Genomic DNA, 27,665 nt, shown 5'->3' with positions numbered 1-27,665 from the left:
AGACTTGCTGCTCCTTCTAGAGATTTTCCTATTTTAATTAATCTTCTCTACTTGCAGCTCAAAGACTTCAAATCAAATTAGACTAAGCTCCTTTAGAAACACTTTGCATGGAAGAAATAAAAAGATTCAAACTCAAAGTAGCTCAAAGACTCAAAACTTGAGTAATCCTTCTTTATTATTCTTCAAAACTTTAAATTCACATACATAAGCTCAAACACGACTTGTAAATTTGGCAGAGTTTTTGCTTGCTTTCCAAAAGATAAAAATTACAATAGACCCCTCAAGTATTTATAGAAGAGGAGCCTTGAGAAAAAGGTGGCAGGATCCTAACTAACTTGAGAGATTCTCTCAACCACCAAGACTTATTCAATAACTAACTAAGACTTCAATAATTAACTAAGACTTATTCCAACTACAGTCCTAATTGGACACAACTTGTAGTTGCCTTACATGTAATTACAAAAGTGCAAGTAATGTGTAACTTGCATTTTACAAAAAATACTTTTACATGTAACTTGTCAAAACAAAATTACAAATGCATAACTAAAACTATTCCATGTGTCTAAAGACACAACTCTAACCGCATCATCCTTTGTCTGTGATGATCTTCATGTCGCTTTAGGATGCTAGAACTTGAAGTATTCTGGATCAGTGAAGGCATCTTGAACCGGAACGAGAATTTGCATCCTTAATGATCTTTGTGTCCTTGTCCAACGAACTTCAACCTTATCTTCTTGCTTGGGTTAGTACTAGCTTTTCAAGAGGGAAAGGGCTGCCTTCCTCTTTCCATGTCATGACCATATTTGTCTTGAAAGCATTATGTGCTCTCAACCATGAATTGTTGTTGTATCTCTTCTTTGTATCATCCTCCAATCTTGAAATCTTCTTGCAAAGTAAGGCCCACGCCTTAATCCATTGATATGGTCGATTGTTTGTGCAAACCAAACTGACAAGGGAAGGGATAAATTGATGCAAAAATGGGCTCACAAGTGAATTTCGGGTTTCGGAAGCTGCATTACATGTGTGGGATAAACAAGAGCATTAACTTGCAATTGTTGAGATCAAACATGCAACTTCATATGTGTAATGGGTAACTATAAGTTTGCACTTGTAATTGGACCTTTAAAACTCATTTACAAGTGTTTTTTGAGTGCATTTTGGACCAATTTCGGGTTCTGGATGGCTGACCGCAGGTAGACTTTAAATGGGGAAAATGAATGAAGGTGTGAAATGAGTGGATGAAATGGTATGTACGGATGATGGAAATGAATATGAGTGAAAATAAAAAGATTTTGGGAAGATCGTCTTCAAGAAAATGGGAAGAACTTTCAACATGTAATCCGGTTCTAAAAACCCGAAATTGAAAGAATGGGTATTTTTCATCTTTGCAACTTGGAATTTCAAGAAAAGATGGTTAAATCTTTTATCCGTAAGGGAAGAACAATTATTTTCATCCAACTTGTAATCAGGATTTAAAATCCTGAATACAAGTAAAGAGGGAAAATGGGGAAGAACAATGCAATTCTAAAATTGCTTTACAAAAGGGAAAATCTCTCCCACAAAACCAATTTTTGGGGAAGAACCAACATATTTGAAAACAAGAAAAATGAAACAAGAAGAAAAGAAATCTTACCTTGCTCCAATCTGAAAAATGCCTTCTTCAAAAAGATGATCAATCTTTGAAAGAAGGAAGGAGAACTCTTAAAAAGAAATTAATCGCATTCCAAAACCCTAGCCACGTTTTTGAAAAATGCCCAAAACTGAAAAACGTGGTGTCAAATGCATGGAAAATGGCATGGAACGTGGGCAAGACTCTTTCTAACCTCAACGCCTTAGCATACCAAGCCAAAACGATTCATAAGATTGCTGATTTGTGGCATCTTTAATGAAGAAAAATGTGGTTTTTTGGCAAAAATGTGTTTGCTGTTATAAACCTAAAAACCAGCAATCTTAACCTCCATGTGGCGTGAAAGGTGTCTACCAATGCATGAAAATAGGGAGGAATCCCAAACGCCTTCTATCTCCCAAAAAATCTCCACAAAAATTTGCCTAAAATCCTCAAAAAAACGTTTTTCCTTGCAATATGGGTTTTTTGGAACCAATAACAAGTTTTAATTTGCATGAACCAATGAAAATCGGGTTTTTTGGAGGAAATAACAAGTTTAAAATTTCACTTTTTCAACATATTAGGCAAAATCGGGATTTTTTGACCAAATAGCATGTTTAAAATGTCAAAAATGCACTTTATATGCAAAATCGGGTTTTAGAAAAGAAATTAGAAGTAAAATTACTTGTAATAGGGAAAGAGAATTTTCTTTACAAGTGATTTCACATAAAAAAAATTACTTGTAATAGGGAAAGAGAATTTTCTTTACAAGTGATTTCACATAAAACATGTAAAGGGGTTTTAAAATCCCATTTACAAGTTTTATTTTAACATTATAAAAACAACTTTAAGTTATAAAGACATGTAAAGGGGTTTTAAAATCCCATTTACAAGTTTTTAAACACTTAAAGTGAAGCTACTGGTAATGAGGGTTTTAAAACCCCCATTACAAGTATTATAAAAACTTGCAATTGGAGAAAAATTCCCCTACAAGCCTAAAAGCTTCAAGGGGGGTTTGAAAAACAAATTACAAGTTATTGGTAATCATCGAAAAATTCCCCTACATTGAAGCAAAAACATAGCAAACGGACTCGAAATGCGATGAAATTCGAAACGTAGCTTGGGGATTGATCAACGATCGATTCATCCCAAAGATGGGGCGAATTTCTGCCTCGGGAAGCGTGCTACAGAGTAATTTTTTTTTCATTTTTTAACAAAAAGTTCTTGTAATGGTCCTTCATTTTTGAAAACAAAAATGAGGACAACAACTGGCTCTGATTGGGGAATTCTTTCATTTATCCTTAAAGATTGTGAAAGAAAAGAATCCAAAAGTCTAAGTGCCTTCCTCTTATCCATTGGGCCACAGAGTCAATCAAAGCAAAAACAAAATCAAAAAGACAAAAGACCAAAAGTAAAAGACGTAGACGACCAAAAGGATGATATGACTGACGCAAAGCAACTAACTAAGACGCTAACTTGTGCAACTGCACTTATTGGAAATAGAAACCTACCTATCCTAAACTAGCCACAATGAAAACTTTTCAAATGAAACCATTCATTGGCTCAAAAAAATAATTGTTTTTTTTCAACAACTTATGGTACCTTGCATGATCATGAGAAGCCACAACCAATTGAAGAACAATCGATTGCACTAGAACTTGATGCAACACTCCTTGGAAAAGATGAACAAATTCACCTTCCTCTTGAAATGAATCATATGTAGTGCTGCTCCAAAGTAGATTTTTGATGCCAGACTGCTCTTGCTTAGCTGAAAATGCATGTTTGGCCTCTTCAACAAGTGTATCTACCGGCTCAGCAACAAGTGAAACCTTTGTCCTCCCATTGGCTTCTAACCAAGAAAGATGTCTGATTGGACATCCTCTTGATGGGACCAAAACATAATTCTTCTTGCTGATTACATCTTTATTAGCTGCTTCTTCAACCATAACCTTATGTTGGACAGAGAGATCTTCATGTGATTCAAATGAAAACATGACTGCATTGCATTCCTCAGTATTTTGTTTACAAACTTCAGATTTGAGAGAATCATCAACAAGATTTAAATAAAACTCTTCTATAGTACTTTCTTGAGGACTTGAACAAATATCAAAACCTCCATCTTGGAAAATAGACTCTTGATTTTCATCTTTCTCAAGCTGCTCATGATCTTTTAACTTATAGGATACTTGTTTGACATCAAAGCTTGAACAAAACAATTCCATCTCATCCCAAAATGTATCCTCTTCAATATCTTCCTTGCTCTTTTGAATAGGAGAGCTGAAATTTGTTTCATGACAACTCTCATCAAAATTTCCAAACTTCAAAATAGAATTGTCTTTATGTTCATAAATCATCTTTTCACATACCATGACATGATTGTCCTCCTTTATCAGCACCTTGGAAGAGTGGCCTTCAACCTCTTGTTGGGTATTGTTCATGGTATCTGGCACGGTCTGCATAAACCATATTTGAGAGTCGCTAGCTACGTCTACTTCCTCATCTTCTTGGAAGAGACCAGCAAGATCACTTTGTTCAAATTCATAATCCTCCACTGTTGCATTTTTTGGTGGTGCCTCAAGAGAAAACCCTTCTGGTGATGAAGGAAGTTTATCTTGATTTTCAGCTACATAACTAGGAGAAATATTTGGGTATGGCCTCCTTGGAATGTCTTCATAAGGGGAAGAGAATACACCTTGAGCTATTTGCCTTTTGAGGGCAATCAGCTCATTAGCCAACTTCTGCACCATGGGATCTGTTCTCTTGATAGCCCATGATCCCAATGAAGAGATTTCTTTGGACCCATTTGATTCTATCTTTATCTTACCAGGAAAGATAAGATCATCTTCAATATCAATTGTCAAGGCTTGCGCTGCTGCAAGGTCTCTTGGAACAACTCTTCTCAACAAGAAACACACCTTAGGCACTTGAGCATTGATGAAGAAGCACTTCAAATTTGTAGTGGTAGGCTCAGCAACAATTGAAATTTTGTTACAGAACTTATTGAATTTAGCCACAAAATCTCGCATTGGTTCATGTGGCTCTTTTTTCATTTGAGCCAACTGAGCTATCAATGCATGCACATCTTCTATAGGCCTGAACCTCTCTTCAAACTTGTCTTTAAGTGTGGCCCAAGATATAATTGAACCAGCAGAAAGGTTATAAAACCAATTAGCTGCAATACCTTGGAGAGTCTCCACAAATAGCCTTACAGATAAATCTTCGTGTTCAACACCATGAACACCACATGGAATGTAGAAAGCAGCAATGTGTTCATCAGGGTGTTGCTGTCCATCTCCAAAGAACTTGGGAAAGTTCTTCCTTGAACCATTAGGGAGAGCATGCAAAGGCGGAGTCAAATTCAATGGACCAAAAACATTTCCCCAAGGACCTTGAGCAGCCATTTAACATATCCTTGGTGAAAGTTTGAGAAATTACAAAAACAAGAATTACAATGAATAGCATACCGGTATACTTCAAACAAAAGCGTGAGGATTTTGAATGCGTATCGTATCCTAGCAGAAACCCAAGAAAAGTTATTTCATTTTTTAAAAAATGGCAAGACACTAGTCTTCAAACGAAAGCTTGAGGCTTCCGAATGCGTCCGTGTCCCTAGCAGAGTCGCCAAAAACTGTTGGTTGAAAATTTTGTACACTTGTGAAAGCAAACAAAATTGTGGCTTCAACCACAATGTGTGAGTATGAAACTCTCCTAATTAAGGGAAGGCTACCCCTATCTATTTAAAACTGAAATAAAAACAGGATGGGACAACAGTCTTCCTTTTTTCTTCAAGGAAGCCTATATCCTTTTCTCTCCTTAGAAAAGTGAAAGCAAGAAAATGTATAATAATGGTAACAACTTCAAATGAAAACGAGAGAAAGGAAATGAAGTTTCCTGAAAGCTCAAAGACTCCCGTCACTTCCTTCGGGACAGAACAACAATATCAAGCTCAAAGACTTGACTGTTGGAAGTCCTATCTACCCTTTGCTATACTAAATTTTACAACGAATAAAAGACAATAGCTCAAAGACTGGAATAATCTATTCTTTCAACACAAAGACAAGAACTAATGCAAGCTCAAAGACTTTCTGATATTTCTTATCAAACAATAATTTTTCGTCAAGAATAGACGCAAGCTCAAAGACTTGTTGCTCCTTCTAGAGATTTTCCTATTTTAATTAATCTTCTCTACTTGCAGCTCAAAGACTTCAAATCAGATTAGACTAAGCTCCTTTAGAAACACTTTGCATGGAAGAAATAAAAAGATTCAAACTCAAACATGTAGCTCAAAGACTCAAAACTTGAATAATCCTTCTTTATTATTCTTCAAAACTTTCAATTCACATACATAAGCTCAAAGACTTCTTGTTGTAAATTTGGCAAAGTTTTTGCTTGCTTTCCAAAAGATAAAAATTACAATAGACCCCTCAAGTATTTATAGAAGAGGAGCCTTGAGAAAAAGGTGGCAGGATCCTAACTAACTTGAGAGATTCTCTCAACCACCAAGACTTATTCAATAACTAACTAAGACTTCAATAATTAACTAAGACTTATTCCAACTACAGTCCTAATTGGACACAACTTGTAGTTGCCTTACATGTAATTACAAAAGTGCAAGTAATGTGTAACTTGCATTTTACAAAAAATACTTTTACATGTAACTTGTCAAAACAAAATTACAAATGCATAACTAAAACTATTCCATGTGTCTAAAGACACAACTCTAACTGCATCATCCTTTGTCTGTGATGATGTTCATGTCGCTTCAGTATGCTAGAACTTGAAGTATTCTGGATCAGTGAAGGCATCTTGAACCGGAACGAGAATTTGCATTCTTAATGATCTTTGTGTCCTTGTCCAACGAACTTCAACCTTATCTTCTTGCTTGGGGTAGTACTAGCTTTTCAAGAGGGAAAGGGCTGCCTTCCTCTTTCCATGTCATGACCATATTTGTCTCGAAAGCATTATGTGCTCTCAACCATGAATTGTTGTTGTATCTCTTCTTTGTATCATTCTCCAATTTTGAAATCTTCTTGCAAAATAAGGCCCATGCCTTAATCCATTGATTTGGTAGATTGTGTGCGCAAACCAAACTGACAAGGGAAGGGATAAATTGATGCAAAAATGGGCTCACAAGTGAATTTCGGGTTTCGGAAGCTACATTACATGTGTGGGATAAACAAGAGCATTAACTTGCAATTGTGGAGAACAAACATGCAACTTCATATGTGTAATGGGTAACGACAAGTTTGCACTTGTAATTGGACCTTTAAAACTCATTTATAAGTGTTTTTTGAGTGCATTTTGGACCAATTTCGGGTTCTAGATGACTGACCGCAGGTAGACTTTAGATGGGGAAAATGAATGAAGGTGTGAAATGAGTGGATGAAATGGTATGTACGGATGATGGAAATGAATATGAGTGAAAATGAAAAGATTTTGGGAAGATCGTTTTCAAGAAAATGGGAAGAACTTTCAACATGTAATCCGGTTCTAAAAACCCGAAATTGAAAGAATGGGTATTTTTCATCTTTGCAACTTGGAATTTCAAGAAAAGATGGTTAAATATTTTATCCGTAAGGGAAGAACAATTATTTTCATCCAACTTGTAATTGGGATTTAAAATCCTGAATACAAGTAAAGAGGGAAAATGGGGAAGAACAATGCAATTCTAAAATTGCTTTACAAAGGGGAAAATCTCTCTCACAAAACCAATTTTTGGGGAAGAACCAACATATTTGAAAACAAGAAAAATGAAACAAGAAGAAAAGAAATCTTACCTTGCTCCAATCTGAAAATGACTTCTTCAAAAAGATGATCAATCTTTGAAAGAAGGAAGGAGAACTCTGAAAAAGAAATTAACCGCATTCCAAAACCCTAGCCACGTTTTTGAAAAAATGCCCAAAACTGAAAAACGTGGTGTCAAATGCATGGAAAATGGCATGGAAAGTGGCCAAGACTCTTTCTAACCTCAACGCCTTAGCATACCAAGCCAAAACGATTCATAAGATTGCTGATTCGTGGCATCTTTAATGAAGAAAAACGTGGTTTTTTGGCAAAAACGTGTTTGCTGTTATAAACCTAAAAACCAGCAATCTTAACCTCCATGTGGCGTAAAAAGTGTCTACCAATGCATGAAAATAGGGAGGAATCCAAAATGCCTTCTATCTCCCAAAAAATCTCCACAAAAATTTGCCTAAAATCCTCAAAAAAACGTTTTTCTTTGCAATTCGGGTTTTTTGGAACCAATAACAAGTTTTAATTTGCATGAACCAATGAAAATCGGGTTTTTTGGAGGAAATAACAAGTTTAAAATTTCACTTTTTCAACATGTTAGGCAAAATCGGGATATTTTGACCAAATAGCAAGTTTAAAATGTGAAAAATGCACTTTATAAGCAAAATCGGGTTTTAGAAACGAAATTACAAGTAAAATTACTTGTAATAGGGAAATAGAATTCCCTTTACAAGTGATTTCACATAAAACATGTAAAGGGGTTTTAAAATCCCATTTACAAGTTTTATTTTAACATTATAAAAACAACTTTAAGTTATAAAGACATGTAAAGGGGTTTTAAAATCCCATTTAGAAGTTTTTAAACACTTAAATTGAAGCTACTAGTAGTGGGGGTTTTAAAACCTCCATTACAAGTTTTATAAAAACTTGCAATTGGAGAAAAATTCCCCTACAAGCCTAAAAGCTTCAAGGGGGGTTTGAAAAACAAATTACAAGTTATTGGTAATCATCGAAAAATTCCCCTACATTGAAGCAAAAATATAGCAAATGGACTTGAAACGCGACGAAATTCGAAACGTAGCTTGGGGATGGATCAACGATTGATTCAGCCCAAGGATGGGGTGAATTTCCACCTCAGGAAGCGTGCCATAGAATAATTTTTTTCATTTTTTAACAAAAAGTTCTTGTAATGGTCCTTCATTTTTGAAAACAAAAATGAGGACAACAGGGTGGTTCACCTGGCTTAATTCTGGAGAGTGCCAGCCATAATGTGACTTTGATTCTTTCCCAGTCTAAAATCATTTGAATTCTTCAAGTAACATGAGCCATCTTCTCACCAACCTTGAATGATAGCTTTATCAACAAGTTTAATAGGGCTTCTTGATCCACCAAAAAATTAAATAATGTTGCCAGCAATTAATGTCAGAAATTGCAGTACATAAACTATACCGAGGGCCTCTTTCTGTGTAGTAATATAGTTCTTTTTGGTATTAGACAATAATCTACTAGCAAAAGATAAAGTGGTCTAAAAGTTGATTTCCAACTTGTGCTGGGGTAGCACCTATTATACATAATATACTGGTAGACTACACGTTGTACGCCTAGGCACTTATTGTTTATTTTAATATAATAACACCAAATTAGTTAAGTCTTGAAAGTAATATACAATGTAATGTAAAAGCACCAATGCAATTTATCCATACAATAATAGATATATAAGCATACACTTGTTGAAGTGTGTGCCATGTGATTCTCTTGAACTTCATTCATTCATTCCAACATTTGGCATCAAAATGAGGATGGCCCTAGGAAGGGTATGTTGATTCAAAGTGAGGAAAACATAGGAGGGCATGTTAAACCAATTCAATGAATAGGAACATTGAAGGGGAAAGGAGAAATCACTGTCAAATTTGTTTTGTATCTAATTGCTGTTCAAGGGGATTGAAATGCTGCTGATGTGAATTTTTTTGTTGAAAACTGCTGTTGAAAGGAGAAATTTATGAAGAAACTGCTGTTCTTTTCAAGGGACAACTGACTGTTGTTTGTTTAAAGGTTTGACTGATTGCCTATATTTGGCAGTTTTAAGGGCCAATTTTAATTTTAAAGAGATTTCTGTTTTTAAGGCTGACCTGACTGGAGCTTTCAGCAGGGTTGGCCTGATTAAAGATTTGTTGAGCCAAGCTGACTGAAAATTTGTGCAGTATCAAATTTAATTGTAATTCAATTAATCTTGATTCAATTATGTCAGATTAGATTGGATTAGATTATTTAAATAAAGAGATTATGCCAGACAGGATTGCATACTACACCTCCCATCCCCCATCTACAATGAGGATAGGAGTAGAGTGCTTATGTAAATTTTTTTGGCTCAGTTCAGATGTCAATACTTCTACCCTGCTATTGATACTATATGGGCGTATCCAAAATGAAACCAACTTCCAATTTTTTTTGTCATATTGGCATTATTTGGATCCAAAGCCAAATGAGTAATTTAACGTTTCTATATTATTTTTGTTCATTCTAATTATCTTTTGAAAAGATACATATCTGTTTTCTGTGGTTACAGTTGTTGACTGTGTTTATTGCTGAAACTTAATGACCAGTAATTTTAATACAATATTTTAAAGATTTTCTCTCCATTACACTTGCATTTTCATTATTTTATGCCGACTTTTAGTTTTTGGCTTTTTCTTCATAAACTAATTTGAAGTGCATTTTCTATTCTTGAGGTAGATTATTAGTAACCAAAGTAAAATTGTATATTAATGACATTCTCTTTTACCTCATTTCATATTATTCATTTATACAAAAGAAAATTAAACCCGTTGAATATATTGGTCAATGTTCATTGCTTTTCATGTTTCCATATGTATTGTTGTTAGGCCAAAACTTGAAATTCTGATTTCTGTGGATAAAAATCATTACGTTTATTTTTATTTCCAAAACACACTGGTAAATACCTTTTCTTAGATTCTCTTTCCATTTCACTTGCATTTTCACTATTTTTACTTTTAGGCCAACTTGTAATCTCAGCTTTCCTTTTTGAAATAACTTGAAGATTTCTGTTTTTGAAATTTAGTGGTTTAACCTTAGTAAATGTCTTTATGTGTTAGATTCCTCTCCCCCATTTTTTCATTAATTTACTAATTTGTTTTATTCTTTGCTTCTCTTATTGAAAATTGATATGGTTGCATTCAATAGAGTTGTTCGCTTGTTCCATTGGTGATATTTAGTAGTTGGAAATTTCAGAAATTTGCTTGTATCTTTCTCTATTTATCTATGTGAGACTGGATTTTCATATAGCTCATCAATGTTTCCATATATATTAGCTCTCTTTTATTATTAATCTTTATACTTCATTTTTTGGATTTAAGTGTCACTTTACATGCCTTTAGCAGTTCTGTCTCAAGGAATTTCAGTAAGATGTTTAAATTCTTATCTAGCTGTTTTTATCAAACTTTGATATCTGTACCATTCTTTTTCATATATAAGTCTCTGTTTGGTTAAAATGTGGTAATTTCAGTTGTGCTTTTTCTTATTTTTTACAGTTTGTTCTTGTCTTTTTTCATGGAATATTTTTAAAATGTTTAATTCTTGGCAGGCAAAGCTTACTAATGAGAAGAGTGCTCTAACAGCTACTGTGAAGAAGCTTAACAGGGATGTGGCAAAGGTGTGGTTTATATCATTTTCTAAAATGATTAGTACTATTATGCATAAACAGATTTAATTATAAAAATTTTGGAGTGGTTTTTGCCTTTTATTAAAGTTTCTGTGAACTGAAACTGTTGTGCTTTTTTGATAGAGTTTGTTGTTCATGAAATACATATATTTGTTTTTAAGTTTTAAGACTTGTGAGTTCATAGCTTTGGAAAGCAATAATCCGTAGTGTGAAGTGGCTCAAATATGCTTTTGCTGATTCTTTTGATTCTTGGGTCTGCTTCTTACAGATTGAATCATTTCATCGAGGCATGTAATATACATCCCATTATAAATGGCAATATAAGATGTCTGCCTATTATAATGCAATGTTCTATATGTAAGTGTGGTAGGAAGTCTTGTGTATGCAATGATCTATATAAGACCAAACATTGCCCAAGTAGTGGGAGTTCCAAGTAGATTCATATCACAGCATAGCAAAGAAGTAGAACATTAGATTCAAATTAACAAAAAATCTAGATAATAAAAAGGAAATCTTAACTATTGTTTGCATTACCATGGTACTAATGGCATTGACAGGGTGTTGAACATATAAGGTTTTGTGGATTCTCATTGGGCTAGAGTTTTGGATAACCAAAAATCAACAAATGGTTGCCTTTACTTTGTTTGGCACAACTACAAGTCAGATGAGTAAGTAGAAATAGATAGTTGTGTTGTCCACAACTGAAGCAAAGTATATGGTGACAACATGTGCTTGCAAAGGATTCATATGGTTACAAATAGTGGTTAATTTGGTATTGGTTTTATGAATTATGGAGTGTTGAATTGTGATTCTCATAGTGCAATTTCTCTAGCTAAAAACCTTGTTTATTGGGCTTGAAATAAACATCTAGATGTGCAATATCATTTTGTTAGGGAGATGGTTGAGATAAGGAAAGTTCAAAATGGAAAATTTGACACTTAGATAAATACCATTGATCCTTTGACAAAGTGTTTAAGTAATGGTATGTTATTGTAGTGCAAGGATGCAATGGATTTATCCATTTTCCATGCATGAGGTTAACTTTTTGGAATAATACAAACTATATTGCATTAAATATCATTTGGGAGAATGTTGGAACTTCCATTTGCTATTCACCAGTAGACACCTAAAATTGACACATTGTCAATTACCCAATTGCCCGACCACTTCCTCTAAAATTGATTGACTAATCCTTATTTATCAAATTAATTATACCATTTGCATCTCCTTATTAATTAAATAAAATTTTATTATTTAGTTAATAAAGTCACTATTCATCATTACTTATTTTACCCCATTTCTAGCCTAAAATCACTTAATCAACCTTCCTTTATAGTCCACCGTAGGTAAATGAATTTAATCATTTATTTACCTAGGTTCCCCATCCCCTTTCCAAAAATTAAAAAAATATGTATATTTATTTAATTTCTTTTTTCCATCCACTTTTTGTTAGTGAGTTAAAATTAATTAACTCTCTAACCTCTCACTTGCACATTCTTAATCCTTGTCAAGACCCCTCAAATCATGCATAGTTACAAAATGTGTACAAAGGTATGGCCTTTGTACACAAGGCATGGGACTTTGTACATGTGTTATGGCATTGGTACCATGTCATTGGGGTCAAAGGACTTTCCCATCCCTCTAAAGAACTCCCAACCACCCCTTTCATCCTCACAATCCACTTCGCCCGAAGGAATCCTCTACCATAGATTTCCCTTTAATCTTGAACCTCTCTTCGTCCACCAACCGAATGAGGACACTTTTCGTCCTTTCATCCTCCTAAGGGTCTCAACCAATTTGAGCCCTTGGTCCTTCAATCCAATCTTAACCATCCAATCCTTGAGCAACAAATCTATAAATTTCCCTCAAGCCAAGCCATTTTCAATAAGCCTCCTGTTGGTGAGTGTTTTACCGACACACTGAACGCAGAATAAAGATGCCCAAAAGACACTCTATTCTCACTTGAACAAAATCATTGCATATGCTAAGATTGCAAAAAAGGTTATATGGTGATTCCAATGTTTATACTGCGAACTAGCAACTTTAATGTTGAATATAGCTTCTTGGGTGATGTATGCTAGTAATCCAAGGTGCAATTGTAAATTTCAATGACAATGAAGACTGAAACTTTATATTTTTGGGTTTTTCTCAATTTCGGATTTAAAAAAATAAAAGGGAAAAAGGGTTTAGGAATTCTACACTATTCCTAAGAACTTAAGAGATGGTAACGATTAGGTGAAACTAATAACCATGCTTTGCTTCGCCACACTAAGGACAAATACACAAAGTAGGTGCAATCTTCAAGGGTTGTGCTAAAGATTTTCATACTGTGAATAATACCATCGAATGAACAATATTTATCCAAAATAGAAGTTAAAGCATCCACAAAATAAGCTCAGACTAACTTTGCACAGTGAACAAAAATCATCTGTTCACAAAAAGTATGAGCAACAATTTCATCAATCTATACTATCAAATCTTTCATTCATCTAACAACTTTGTAAAACAAATCTATTCTAAGTTGAAGAAAATATGAAACCATGCAACCATGCGATAACAATAAGGATTCAAAGCAAATGCAAATGAACTTTTATTATCAAAATAGCTCTTAGCAACAATCTCAAAAATCTCTCCACACAATAAAATGAGAGAAGAGCTTAAATAGAGTTTCTGAAAGCAAATGAAAGGCCCAGATCAAACATCGATCAATGAACGAGATCAAAACATAGATACCCTAATCAGGGTTTCCCATAATAGCAATAAGAACAAATGCATGAAAGACAAGTGGCATGAGCATCTACCTTCTAGGAAGGTGCACCCTTATCCTCTTTCCGTGACAGCATGTTCAATGAATCTGGACACAATAGGGCTGACTTCTTCCATCGTGACATGTGGCAACACATTCACCTTGAACTCCATTCCGTCCAAATCATTTGCATATTTGGAAAAAGCATTTTCCCATTCCAATTCTTGTTTCTGGAAGGCATCCCTAATGGACAAGAAATTTGATGCCTCAGTCAAATTCGCCTTGTGATGGTGAAGAAATTCTTCTGAGTTTTGAGCTTTAGATTTTCCACTTGCATTTCATTTTCCCTGATTGTTTCTTTTCCAAGTATATCAGCAACCACAAGGAAAATCTTGTTCTGAATTTCTTTAATCTTCTCTTCAACTCTGATGCTATCGACCTTCACCTTTTCTAGAACTTCATTTTGTGCAATTAATGCCCAATACCATGTGTTGAAATCATATACAACTCTTGTTGCAATAATTTGCCCATCAATTAATTCCTTCTTAGGAATTCCTTTCAACACCCTTAGGCACGAGATGATTCTATCTTGAATATCATGAAGATCTTCCCACATTTCTGCCATGTTTGCAATTCTGGAGAGCAAAGAAGAAGTTTGTCCATATGCCAACATCAACTTTTCAATGTAATGTCCCCTACCTGATCTATTTAAATATACTAAAATTGATAGATTTTCTTCAATAAGTTATTAACAAGTGCTTGTCTATTTTCCTCATTTGTTGATTAATTTCATTATTCATAGTTCTTAATATAGATATCAAACCCTGCTACTACTTCAGTTTTAAGGGAGAAGGGTTTACATATGTTACCAAAGCGCTTAGAGACCAACTACAATAGGTTCCCTCAAAGTTTACAGATCCAAGCCCTTACCTATCTTGGGTCTTGTTGTGACCATTTCATACATCGCTCCATCAACATGGGGACCCCCTCTCTTTTTTTTTAGGTCTCGCTTTCTCTTTGCTTAGCTTTTCTTTGCTTGTTTGGTGTTTTGAGTGAGTTAGTGGTGGCCTTGGTTAGGTAAGTTAGGGTTTCCTTCGTAGAGCTTGCCTAGGGTTCCTTTTAGGGCCAAGTCTGACCTAAGCTTGGGGAGGTCTTTATTCTCTACCTTAAACCCTGATGTAATTTTAGCAAGATCTTGCCTTAGAAAGTTGGAGAATGTGTATTTTGTAGAGGAAGTCTTGAGGAGTTTGGGTCAAAATGAGTCAAGGTTGTGAGTTGTTAGGCCAAAGTCTTGTCTTCTGTGGAGTCTGAGTTAGTATGATGAAGCAAATGATCGAAGTGTGGGCACGAACGACGAAGGCTAGCGAGGGCAAGTTTGGAGGGATGTAATTATGAGAAATGGACTTAAAAAATTTGAGAGAGAGTTAAGGATTTGAGCTCAAAGAAAAATTTTGCTCCCGACCCTTCCAAAGGGTCCAGAGCGAATTCTACTAAGAACCTCCCTTGGTCCTAACTTGGGCTATAGCTTTTGCTCCCAGGCTTCAATTGAATGAAGAATGATTGGTCCTTACCATTGGAATGAGTTGCAAGCATATTGGATAAGGAATTTGTGCAAAAAGAGAAAAATCGCTTTGGACCCTTTTGCAAAAAGAGAAAAATCGCTCTTGACCCTACCAAAGGGTCCAGAGCAAAATTCCTAGAGTAGTATGTCCTTCCAAAGGTACCTAGGCGAAATGGTTAGGATGTCCTTGTAATACAACTTTTGAGCTAGGAATTTCCTTAGGGTGGTTTGTTAGCATGTCTTGAGGTGAGAGCAACATGAGTGAAGGTGAAGTTTGAGTGTTGGGTGATATCTATGACTATTTCCTCAATTTCGCTCCTAACCCTTCCAAAGGGTCCAGAGCGAATTTCCTTATATCTCCCTTTCTGGTCCTAATTTGCACAAAAAACCTTGTCCTTATGACGTTATGAAGAGAGAATTGATGTATACAACAATATGAAGTGATGAGAAGTAAGGAACTTGAGCATAATTGCAAATTTCGCTCCTAACCCTTCCAAAGGGTCCAGAGCGAAATTTATCCAAGCTCCTAACCCTTCCAAAGGGTCCAGAGCGAAAATCCTCCAAAAGACCTGATTCCTCACTAAAGACATTGAATGGTGGTCATGCATGGCAAGGAAAAGATTCAAAGGTCAAGTCTAAAGAAAACCTAAGTGAAAAAGGATGTGAATTGAACCTAAGAAGAGCAAATTCGCTTCTGACCCTTCCAAAGGGTCCAGAGCCAATTTCTTCATAAGAGCATTATACCTTGCTCACACCTATGAACTAATCCTTTTCCCATGCATTTTTGAAAGCAAAGCACTTGTTTTGATGGGAAAGGTTGGAAATGAAGTCAGCGATGGAAAATTTGAGCCTAAAACATCAAATTTGCTCCTGACCCTTCTAAAGGGTCCAGAGTGAAATTTCTTAAACCTCTCTTTATTCCTTGTTTGAAGACCAAGATCTTTGTTCCTATGATGTGGTTGAGAGAATATTGATGTGTGCTTGCCTTGAGAAGTGATTTGGAGCAAAGGAAATGATAAAATTGAGACTTAATCACAAATTTCGCTCCTAACCCTTCCAAAGGGTCCAGAGCGAAATCCTTAGGACTCCCTATTTTCACCTTGTTTCGAGCTAGGATGGAGGCTAGTTGCATAATCATGATGGAAGGAGGTTTGAAAGGTTAAGTTCAAGGCTGAGAAATGATGAAAATGTGAGGTAAATTGAGCAAAATAACTAATTCGCTCCTGACCCGTGGAGAGGATCTAGAGCAAATTTTATTATAGGGTCTGTCCTTGGAGAGGATCCAGAGCGAATTTTCATAGAATCCTCCCTTTTGCTTCGAATTTGGACTAGTTTTATGCCTTGGAGCCTTAGCTAGGATGTTATCATGCCTTGGAAGCAATTGAGGGGTGAAAAGGTGAAGGATTTAGGTCTAAAAGAGCAAAATTGCTCTTGACCCTTCCAAAGGGTCTAGAGCGAAATCTTTAAGATAGCCTAATTTTTTGCCAAAAAACTTTGAAATGGACATCACTTTGAGGGTAGATGAGCTTGATACAGATGGAGGGAGGACTAAGAAGCCAGGCCTAAGAGAAAAGTAGGAGGAAATAGGGAGAGTTTGAGCCCAAAGAGAAAATTTGCTCCTGACCCTCCCAAAGGGTCCAGAGCGAGATTTCCCAATAGGACCTGTCCTTCCAAAGATACACAAACAAGTTTGCTCATAGTTGCCTTTGAACATTAAGATTTGTGCATGGAGATCTCCAAGATGTCTTCCTAGCTAGCCTCAAGGGTGGAACAACATGGATGAAGGTGATGTAAAGTGTTTGATGCTTGTCCAAGCCTCATACCCCTAATTCGCTCTTGTCCCTTTCAAAGGTACAAGAGCGAATTTCTTCAAAACACTTTATTCCTCACCCAAATCACTCATCAAACCTTATTTTGAACAACTAAGGAAGCAAATTCGCCTAATTTAAGCACTTATTAAATTCAAAACTTCAAAAAATTTACCCTTTGGCGCCAAAACATTTTTAAAATTTTTTTTTAATTCAAAGTCGGCCATCTCAAGAAGGTGAAATAATAATAAAAAAATTATATAGCAAGGTCGGCCTTTTAGAGGAGGGGTGAAGGTGCCTATAAAGGATTAATCATTCAATCAAACAATTTCTTCCTCGGAGCGAATTTGAGGAGCAGACTTGAAGAAGTGAATTCTAGCAAATAGAAGGCGAATTTCAAGACTTAAGAAGGCAGGTCAAGGTAGATTCAACATTCCTAATCTCAGACCTGATCCTCTCAAGGACAAATTAGAAGATCGACAATCCTCCGAGGGTAAATTTGATTTACTTAAGGTGCAGACCTGAAGCTTTTGGCAGAGCGAATTTCTTTGAGCAGCATTTAGGAAGGAGCTAAATTCGATAGCAAGACATTATTGACCCTTCTTTTTCAGGTTCATTCCTTTCAAAGCTCAAAACTCAAGATTGAGGTATGTTCAATGTCTAAATTTGAATGAGGATCTGATTTAGTTCAATAAAGATTATTTTGTAAAGATAGGTCTTCTTATTTAAATAGATTTGTAATTTCAATTTGTAAATTTCTATGATTATTCATTTAAGTTCAAATTGAAATTCAATTGTTCTTTTTAAGGTCTTGAATCGCCTATCTTTGTGACTATACCTAAAATCTAACTTTAACCCTTTTATAGGTAACAAATGGCGGCCCCCAAGGCGAGTGGATCCTCTACCCGGCAAGCCCTCATTAAGGAAGATCAAAGGAGTGATGACTTGGAAACAAGGATCGCATCCAAGTGGAGCAATATTGGAGACACCAACTTAGGAAACTTCAATGTGAAGAAGTTTCGAGAAGCACCCTACATCGGCAAGCCATCACCCATAGCCAAGAAGATAATTCAGAGTGAAATCATCAAGGCGGCAGGCTTCCCTCCCGCAGTCAGATGTCATGAGCTAATGATCGAATGTGCCAGGCACTATGATTCGCATTCAAGGACAATTGTTGCCAAAGATGGGACTATCCTCACCTATCTCTCAGAAGGAGCTAGCTTTTTCATCTTCTAGAATAGAGAGATATGATCTACAAGAGCCTAGAAGGAGCCAAGTCTATCTACGAAGATGATCCCGATACTTGTCTAAATTTCATCAATAAGAATTGGTTACTCAAGAGTAGGCCTCGCCTAAATAAGATACCTAATACCCCTCACAGAATTGATTTCCAAGAAGAATTCAAAGACTTGATAACCATGCTTAATTGAATTGTAGGTGCCTCTCAAGCCTTTTTTTTCGATAGGAGGTGGATGTTCTTCTTTATACAAGTGATCGTTCAAGGGAAAGGAATGTTCAATTGAGCCAGGATTATCAGTAACAACCTAGATGTGTAGTTGAGGAGGCTAGTCCCTACTAAATCATTCCACATGAGCTCATATGTTATATATTCTCTTGCCAGATGTTTTGAGTATGCAGGACTACCACACAAAGGAGTTGTTGGGAGAGGGCCCGGAGAGATAAGAATATGTGATTCTTATGCCCAATTGCATTATCCACCTAAGAATTACTACAAGCTAGTCAACGATACTTTCACAATGCATATCACCAGGACACTACAAGGAGGGATTCACCATCGTCTATCTCCAGAAGCACAAGAGCTCGTGAAGAAACATGGTGCGTGGTTCATTCAATTTCCTAAATTCACTTACATCAGAATCCATGGATGTCCTTCACCTCCTTATATGTTGCCAAGGTATTACTACTTGAAGTGACTTGGCGGCTTGTGCTAAGGCATCAAGACATAAGCATGGGAATGGTATCCCTATACCTATTTCACTTGGAAATTCAATTGAAGTGTGTCCTAATTCTCAAGCAGCTGAAGATGCAGAAAAGGAGCTATCTATCTACTCATTCACATCTTTTGCCTGGAGAGATAATTTTGATCCTAATGGTCATATGGAAGAAACAGTTCGGAAGAAGTACAAGCATGTATTTCAAGTAGAGGACTTCTGGATGAATGTTCAGGATGATGTAGAGATAAAAAGAAAGATGCACTCTCGATTACCCTTGGATCTTATCAAGAGATGCAAAGTTTATAGAGTAGCAGATCAAGCACAAGATAGTGGCAGATATCTTCAATCTTCGTATGAAAAAGAAGACAAAGCAATAAAGGTAGATTGGGATGAGCAAGAAGTCGCAGACTTGAGAGCATTGATGGATCCAATCTTGAGTTGTACTCGCAGATGGGTGGATGTCTAGTATCAAAAGTTGAAGGAACAAAACATAGCTATGACATTCAACTTAGAAACAAGAATCGAAGAAGGAGAGGCGAGTGCAAGTGAGAACACTTCTCATTCTAAGGGGTCGAAGAGAAAGGAGGGACCTGAAAAGAGAGAATCGTCCAAGAAGAAACAAAAGGTGAATACCGATCATCCCTCTAGTGCTTCTTCTAGACATGAAAAGGAGATAAGTCAAGGAGAGGATCAAAGAGAGAAGGTGTATGAGATAGATGAGTCCATGGAGTCCACAGTACAAAATGATAAACAAGACAAAGGAAGGATACCTCAGCACCTCATCAAGTCAGTCTCTTCCTCTCCAAGTTGGTGTTAATGAGCAACAAGGAGAAAGAAATGATGATGAAGTGACATCTCCTTTTAGTGGTGAGTGACCATTGCCTGAGGAAGTGCAAGTAAGAGAGGGAAAGTCTTCCATTCCAGATTGGCTTAGAGAAAGACTTACAATGGTAGTTGTGGTTGAAGAAGAGGAGCAAATATTTGATTTGGAAAGCCTTCTAGGCAAGTCTCAAGAAGAGATTGAAAAGAAGAAAGCTACAAAGATGTCTAGGTGATCAAAGATGATACAGGATCCAGGAAGATACAGATAGCTATGCCAGCGGTGGATAAGTATGATGATGAGATCATGGCAGAGGAATACAATTTGGAGACATTTGATCTTGGTCCACTTACCTCCGAGCAAGCCATGGAAGATATGATTGATTCGGTGAGGGTAGTCAATGATAAGCTAAAAGAAGAAGTAGAAAAGAATAAAAGGTTAGAAAAAGAGATTAATGCTTGGAGGAATTATTTTAGCTGGCTTAATGAGCCATTAAGGCGACAGGATCCAGTAGTCTCACCCTTGCAGGTACTCCCTCTTGAGTCAATAAATCAGGCAGAAAAGATGAAGAACTCAACTCGACTCATGAGTACATGGATTGATAGATCCTACATGGTAGCCAAGGAATTTATAGGAAGAATGATGAAAACAGTCCACAGGGCCATCCAAGTCCTTGAGATCATTCATAATCTAGTGGTAACTGTCAATGCATTCACTCACACTAGAGATATTACCATCCCAATATTGCAAGTGGTAAGGGAGACATCAAGACAGGTTTTGGCACAAGAAAAGATAGTTGATGGTGGAACCCATAATCTCCTACAATGGTCAACTTTGCTCCAAATGAAGGAGGTTCTATTCAAGGACATCAATAGTAGGTGCAACCGAGTTGAGGACACTATCCATCCTATTCAGGATAATGTGTTTGATGTACTATGTGCAATCCTTGATAGAAGGATAGAGATTGAAACAAATGTGGATATCCAAGAATTGGAGGACAGGATCAAGGTTATCTTTTGTAGAGAGGAAGACATGATCACAAAAGAGCAGCGAGATTAGATGTATACTACTATGTTCCTGATTGAGAAAACAAAAGAGCTAGAGCACGGATGGGAGATGACTCTTCTTGCGGCCTTTGATGAGGTCCTTCACTTAGAAGAGCGAATGAAGAACTTGCCTGAGATTCCCATTGCAGAGATTGAAGGGATTACGTCCGGATTCATTGAATATGCCAGAAAGGAGCAAGGAAAAGGGAACACAATTCTAGATGAAAAGTTGTTATGAAATGATGTGGCAATTCAATCCCTATTGGAGGATGCTTCCTCGTTATTCATGCCAATTTCTATTGGCTATGTTATGATATTGCTTATCTAAATAGGGTTATTTTTGTAACAAACCTTAATTAGGGTTTAGGTGTCAAAATCTCAGCCTTTGATCTTCTTTAAATTTGGGCCATTCATTGTATTTGAGAATGCTATATAAGCTCTCACTCATTTCATTTTGAGAGGTTAAGAAGAAGAATAAGTTTATTAGCAGGAAAGAAGAAGAGTAGTTATTCATAGAGAATACAAATTTGGTGAAGAGAGAAAGTTGAACAATTGTTGTTATATTTTGCTATGAGATCAATGAAGTATTGAAGTTTTGGTGTTTTATTGCAATCTTTGTGGCTTCTTACATGGTTGTTTATCTTCTTGAATCACTCTTATTGAAAATAGTATTTAGATGTTAGAGTTAGATTGAATGATAAATGCTATGCTTGATCTTTTAGTGAAGCTCATAGTCCAAACCACTAGCCTCTTACTGATTGTAAGTGTGCCTTGTGTGGTCAATTGGAGATATTGAAATTGTTTAGGGTTCAATCATTACTTGAATACTGATATGTATCCTATTGATAGTATCTATGCTCATTAATGATTCGAAAATCTTTGAATTCCCTTAGAAGATCACACCGATTCTAGTAGAGTTGTTGTTCTATGGCAATACTGAGATTGGTAGAGTTTCACTAAGATTGCCCTCCATTTAGTCATTCATAGGCTTAGTTTAGCATAGCCCTCTCTAATCCCTTATCTTTTGTCTTTTTTGAAACATTGGTTAGTATTAGGAAAATCCAGTTCCTCATTGGTTAAGTAGTTGCAAGAACCAACTTTCATAGAAAGTGTGTAAGACCCCTTGATGAAATAACAAACACAACGAACACGGGTGCTTATCCACACGTAGAGAACCTACATACCAGAACCTTGGAGTTCCCTCGATTGATCCTTAGGCGAAATCTTCAGCATTCGGGGAAGCTTTGTTCAAGAGGGGATTAGGTACCTTTGGGTATTTTATTCTGTGTTTGATCATGTATAAAAGACACATCAACAGGTCTATACCCTCAAGGCTTATGGGTCGTTGATTTGCACCCTATCTTGGGACTTAACCTTTTGCTTGGATTTAGACTGCCCCTCTTTGGAACATCTCAATCCCATCTTCTTAAATACGGAAAGTAATAACATGATTTAGACTATAAGTATATATATTTCATATGTATTATGAATATATATATGAAATTTAGTGTGACTATCATACATATTGCAGTCCATATTAGTATTACTATTAATTCTGCATAAGAACATTATTGGGCTTCATATATTAAGCATACTTATTAAACACATCCCCATGCATACCACCAAGAACAAGGATGTTACTGCCTGTAACTTAATAACAGTTCTGATCTGATCTGATCCATGGTGATCTTACTAGATGCTTTTGATTTGTTTGCTTTATATCTCTCAATGTGAGGGAGAGGTCACACTTCTTCATCATGTATGCCCCTTTTTTGGCAAGAGACACACCCTTTCACCATTCCCTTTGATAGAGTGCAACTCTTCATTATTTTTGCCCTTTGAAAGGGACACAACCTCTCATAATCAGATCTGCACTTCTCATTTCCAAATAATCCCCTCTCAAATGAGGTTCTCTTCTCCCTTTTATATCTCATTGTTGAGGGAGTCACAACTTTTCCTTTCATGTCTTTTGACTTTTCATTAACTTAATTAATTTTTAATTAATCATATTTAATTATATTATTTTATATTTTAATTTAATTTTAAATATTTTAATTTTATTATTATCATTTATTATTAAATTTTATTTCAAAGTGGGGACATTACATTCAATGAATGTGACAACCTCATCATTGTTATCTGCTATCCATTCCTTAGCTTCTCTAGCTGTCACTTTTCTTTCTTCAAAATCTTCAATGGTTTTTTGTGGAAGAGTCAAGAGTGGAGGAGTTGATGTATCCCCTTGATCAATAGGTTTGGTCAAGTGTTGGATATACTTCTTTAACTACTCAACTTCCCTTTTGTATTCCCTTTTCTTTCCTATTTACTTTTCCAATCTTGCCTTGATGGAAATGACCGTATTATCCAAGTCCTCAACTTCCCGTCCTTTGGTGGTTGGACCTAAGTTGATAGTTATAATTTCATACTCTTGAGGAGTAATGTCTTCCTTTGCCTTATCAACTTTTGGCACAACAATTTGAACTGAATGCCAACCTGTTTCGTCCCTTTAAATCATGGAAAACCTTTTGGATGTCTTCCCTACTGCAACCTTTCCCAACTTGGCCAAGAAATCAGCTGTTAAATCTTCTTCTTGAACTTCCATAGGTGCCTTTATTTTCATCCTTTCTTTCAACCAATCAGGAATTGTGGGCTGTTCAATACCTTCCTCTTCCTGATTACTTTCTTCACACGGGTTATCCTCAATCCCTCGAAGAGAAAAAATCATTCCCTCTTGGAATCCTTCATATAGGATATCTATCTCATTTTCCTACTCGATTATATCCGTATTCGAAGGAGGTGGGGGTTCTTGATCCTCTTGCTGGGTTGATTGTATATTTCCTTCATGAATTGGAGAAGGAATCTTCATCTTAGTCATTGGCTCATCCTCAATAATTAATACATCATTCAAATTTCTGGATGTGGCAGAATGGGATGCCTTGGACCTGTTTCTTTTCAGCAGCCCCCTCATTTACAACTTTCTTCCCTTTGGATCTTGCAGAACCTTCAACTGTTTCTTTTCTTTTTCTTGAATTATACTTTCAATTGGTCCAACACTTTGAGATGCTCCTTCATTAGAAGAATATGACTCCATTACGCCCATCAAATTGTAAGTGAGAGTCATACTTCTTTGTTTCAGCTCTTGCACTTGCTGATCAACCCACCATTGTGTATATTTGACAATTGGCCACAACAGGGTGGTCAAATCTATAAGTTTTGGTTCTGACTAGAGTTACAAGACTCGCAGAGTCTAGCCTAGACTCGGTGATTCACCTATGTTGAGGCCAGAGGACCCTGGACTCGGACTTGGCCGAATCTAGTCGGGTCTGTTTAGACTCGTGATTCTGTCAAACTTGGCAGACTTGTCGAGTTGTGAGCCCCAAACTTTTCCTCCCAACAAGTAAAAAGAAGGCAAAAATTGTTTTTAAAGTCAGTGTAGTCTCCATTAGAGACAAATTTCAAGGACGTGAGGAGTGATAAAGCCAACACAAACCTTGGACTTTGATGGATATTCTACAAATATTATTTTCTAAGCATTAGGATATCAACCAATAGAAAAAATAACTCTCAACGCCTTTATAAAATAATAAAAGGCGTTTGAGCTTTCGGGGGCCCCTAGACCCTGCAAGGGGCATTGCCCCTTGACCTTGTCTTGGGGGCGCTGCCCACAAACCCCCATTGAATAATTTGGGGGGAAATTGCGTCGATAAAAGTGGGGAAAATTTAACCTTTGAGTTTGATTAGGCTCCATTAACAACATTGGTCAATATTTATATCAAACTCAGATTTATGAAATTCTCTATTAAAGTTATTTCTACAAATCTGTCTAGTAATAGCTGTTCATTTATTATGATTGGTTGCTATTCAGTGTGCAAGTATCTTTGTTTAGTTGAATAAGATTGAATGCAAATATGTTGGAAGACACAATTGATAAGGTGCACCATGTTGTAATACTCTGAGTTCTTATAAAATGTCAAGCTGGTTACAAGCCAAGTTTGCTTTGCAAATATTATTTTCTGAGCATTAGACATTTTGCAAATGTTTTTTATATTTGTTTGGAATATATTACAAGGACTTGGGGTGAAATCAGTAAGGGTATCTCACAGTGGTATCAGAGATTTGACCTTGCCAGCCTACCGGGTTAAGAGTTGTAGTTGTCAGACAAAGATGAAGTCCAATAAGAATCACATTGAGGAGTTCAATACAGAGTTTATAAAGTGTTTGTAGGTGTTCCACAAATATCGGGAAGATTATATGAATTAGATTCATCAGATTTCCACAGGCCATGTTGTTGATTTGCATTTATACTTATGTGATCAATATAAACTTGTGTATGTGCTTCTATTTGATGAGATGCATGAAACAGGTTTTAAACCCTCAAAAAAATTTGAATTTCTTTTGTTTTTTAGTTTGTTGAGTCTTGGCCGAGTTTAGGTGTAGAGTCCGAGTAAAAAATCAGCTTGTCGAGCCCGAGTTGAGTCTGAGTCTTGTAACTATGGTTATGACCATCTCACTGGAGAAAGAGGCCTATTCTCATCATAGCATGGCTGAGTGTATTCTCCATCATCCTCCAATTCGTCAGGCACACGGAAAAGCTCGGTTCTTCTGATCAAATTTATAGGCAATCTTGACCATAGCCTTCTTCTGATATCAGATTCATCTATAACATTCACCCAAAAGTCTTCAAGATCCATCCTATGCTTGTATTTCTCTCCATTTACCAATCCAATATGATTGTGGGGATCAAAAATAGATCTAGATTGGTAGAAGTTGAATGGATACCATTGCATCTCCAGCCTTGCACCTTCAGCTGCTTGTGTCGTTGAACAGGATTCCAACATATTTCCAACAAAAAATGGGAAGGAAATTGCAGTCTTGTGCTTTGCTATTTGGAAGCCCTCATATGTTTCCAATTGCCTCAGAACTTCAAGCAATATCATTCTATTGGCGGGATAAATTGGAAGTTTATAAGGACATCTAGTAAATCCCTGAACTCTCAAATACGTGATTCTTGGATAGTGAATGAACCAGGATCCAAAATTTCTTACCAAGCCCTTGACTTCCTGAGTGAGCCTCTAATGAGTTCCTCCCTACATTATCCTGGTGATGTACATAAAAAATGCATCATTCACTCATTTGAAATGGGATTTTTCATGAAGTTGTAGTTGTGGGTAACAGTCATATACCTTGAATTTATTCTCGCCATTACCTACTACACCCTTGCAAATCAATCCCGTGTATCTATAATTCCTAGCTAGTAAGTAAATAATGTAGGAACTCATGTAGAAGGACCTTGTCCTCTCCAAATTTCTTAATTGTTCGTCTAGATTATTGTTGATTATCCTAGCCCAATTGAACATTTTGACGCTTGAATCATCAACGAAATAATACATCCAAGTATCAAATGGCGCACCCTGAGGGCTTCTGTTTATTCCCTACGATGAGTTGTTCAAGTTCATGGAATAAACAGGAAGTACACACAGAACATATAACCAGCAACTTCAATTATATTCAGAACATAAATTAACAGTCATAGTCACAACAAAATGGCAGAAAGATATTTCTTTATTTCATTCCCAAAACTAGTACATCATTACTGTTCCTGTGGTTCCCTTACATTGCACTATATAGGACCCGACGGTTGGCGGAGATACCAACCATCACAACTGACTAACCCCTACGGGAACCAAACGGCTAACTTATTACACAACCAAAGTATTACTAAAACATTACTAACAAAATTATAAGTATTATCCTAATTACCGCCTAACATCAGCCCCCCCAAAAGTAGTCGTCTTCCAGACGACGAAGACAAAATGGGAGCTGGTCAAAACTGAAAACTAAGACTGAGAGGGATGAGAAGATGTCCCTGGGGTGGTAGAAGCTGGAGCCTGTTGCTAGGACTGCTGAAGTTGCTCCATATGGAGACGTAGGTTCCTCTCGGCAACCAACTGGTGTTCATGAGCTTTCTTCATCATGAGAGATGCCTCCATCAGATCTTTATCTTTCTGCTCCAGCTGACGTGTTAGGACTGATACCCTCTCCTACAATGTCTTCATCTGAACACTTTGTTCGTCCAGACGGGTCTTTTGGAGTGTAGTTGCCTCTTCTAACTCAATTCTAACCTACTTTTCCTCAACAAGTAGTTCTATACGTTTATCCAACTCCTTCTGGAGTCCAGCCGCCTCTTCCTTAGTAGCTTGTTGCTCGGCTTGGGCCCGCTGCATCTAGAAATATAACTCCTTGTAGGAGCTCTCCATACCCTACAAGGTGGGGCCAAGTGCCCCCTGGTTGTTCATGATGGGTGCGACCCGCCAGGTTGCCACCATCTCAGGAGTCTCGGTTGCTGACCAGCCATGTTGGATGAATTGCTGTATGAACTCCTCATGACATTCGGAGGTCATAAATGGCAGAAGCTTCTCCACTTCTAGTAGGGCATCTGCATCTACTCGTAAGGCCAGGTCGGCGATGCCCCGTGCTACCTCTGTAAAACCTTGCAACTCCGCCATGAACTGCCGAATGGATCCCACTGGGTCTTGTGAATCTGGCTGTGAAATGCGAAAACCCCTTAATGGATCCTTCCCTGGTGATGACTCCGTGTCCATCATCTTATTGCTCCCAGATTGGAAGCTCTCATCCTCCAAATTGATGACACTATGCGTATTCTCTTGTTCGCTCTCCCCCTTCCTTGGGGTTTGCCCTACGTCTCCGATC

At 36.8% G+C, this 27,665-nt stretch overlaps 1 protein-coding gene across 4 annotated transcripts in view; it reads left to right on the top strand.

The window, feature by feature from the left end:
- Window positions 1-27,665, top strand: part of LOC131040960 (uncharacterized protein At4g15545) — a 133,914-nt gene that overhangs the window by 22,962 nt on the left and 83,287 nt on the right. For all 4 annotated transcript variants that reach the window (XM_057973927.2, XM_057973929.2, XM_057973926.2 and 1 more), the window contains exon 2: window positions 10,941-11,009. In XM_057973927.2, the coding sequence (XP_057829910.2) occupies window positions 10,941-11,009 (69 nt within the window). The remainder of the gene's footprint in view (window positions 1-10,940; window positions 11,010-27,665) is intronic.

This window comes from Cryptomeria japonica, chromosome 9, assembly GCF_030272615.1.
Source record: "Cryptomeria japonica chromosome 9, Sugi_1.0, whole genome shotgun sequence".
In the NCBI taxonomy this organism is placed as follows: Eukaryota; Viridiplantae; Streptophyta; class Pinopsida; order Cupressales; family Cupressaceae; genus Cryptomeria; species Cryptomeria japonica.
Note: the sequence above shows the minus strand (reverse complement) of the source record. Positions and strands in the feature narration are given on the sequence as shown.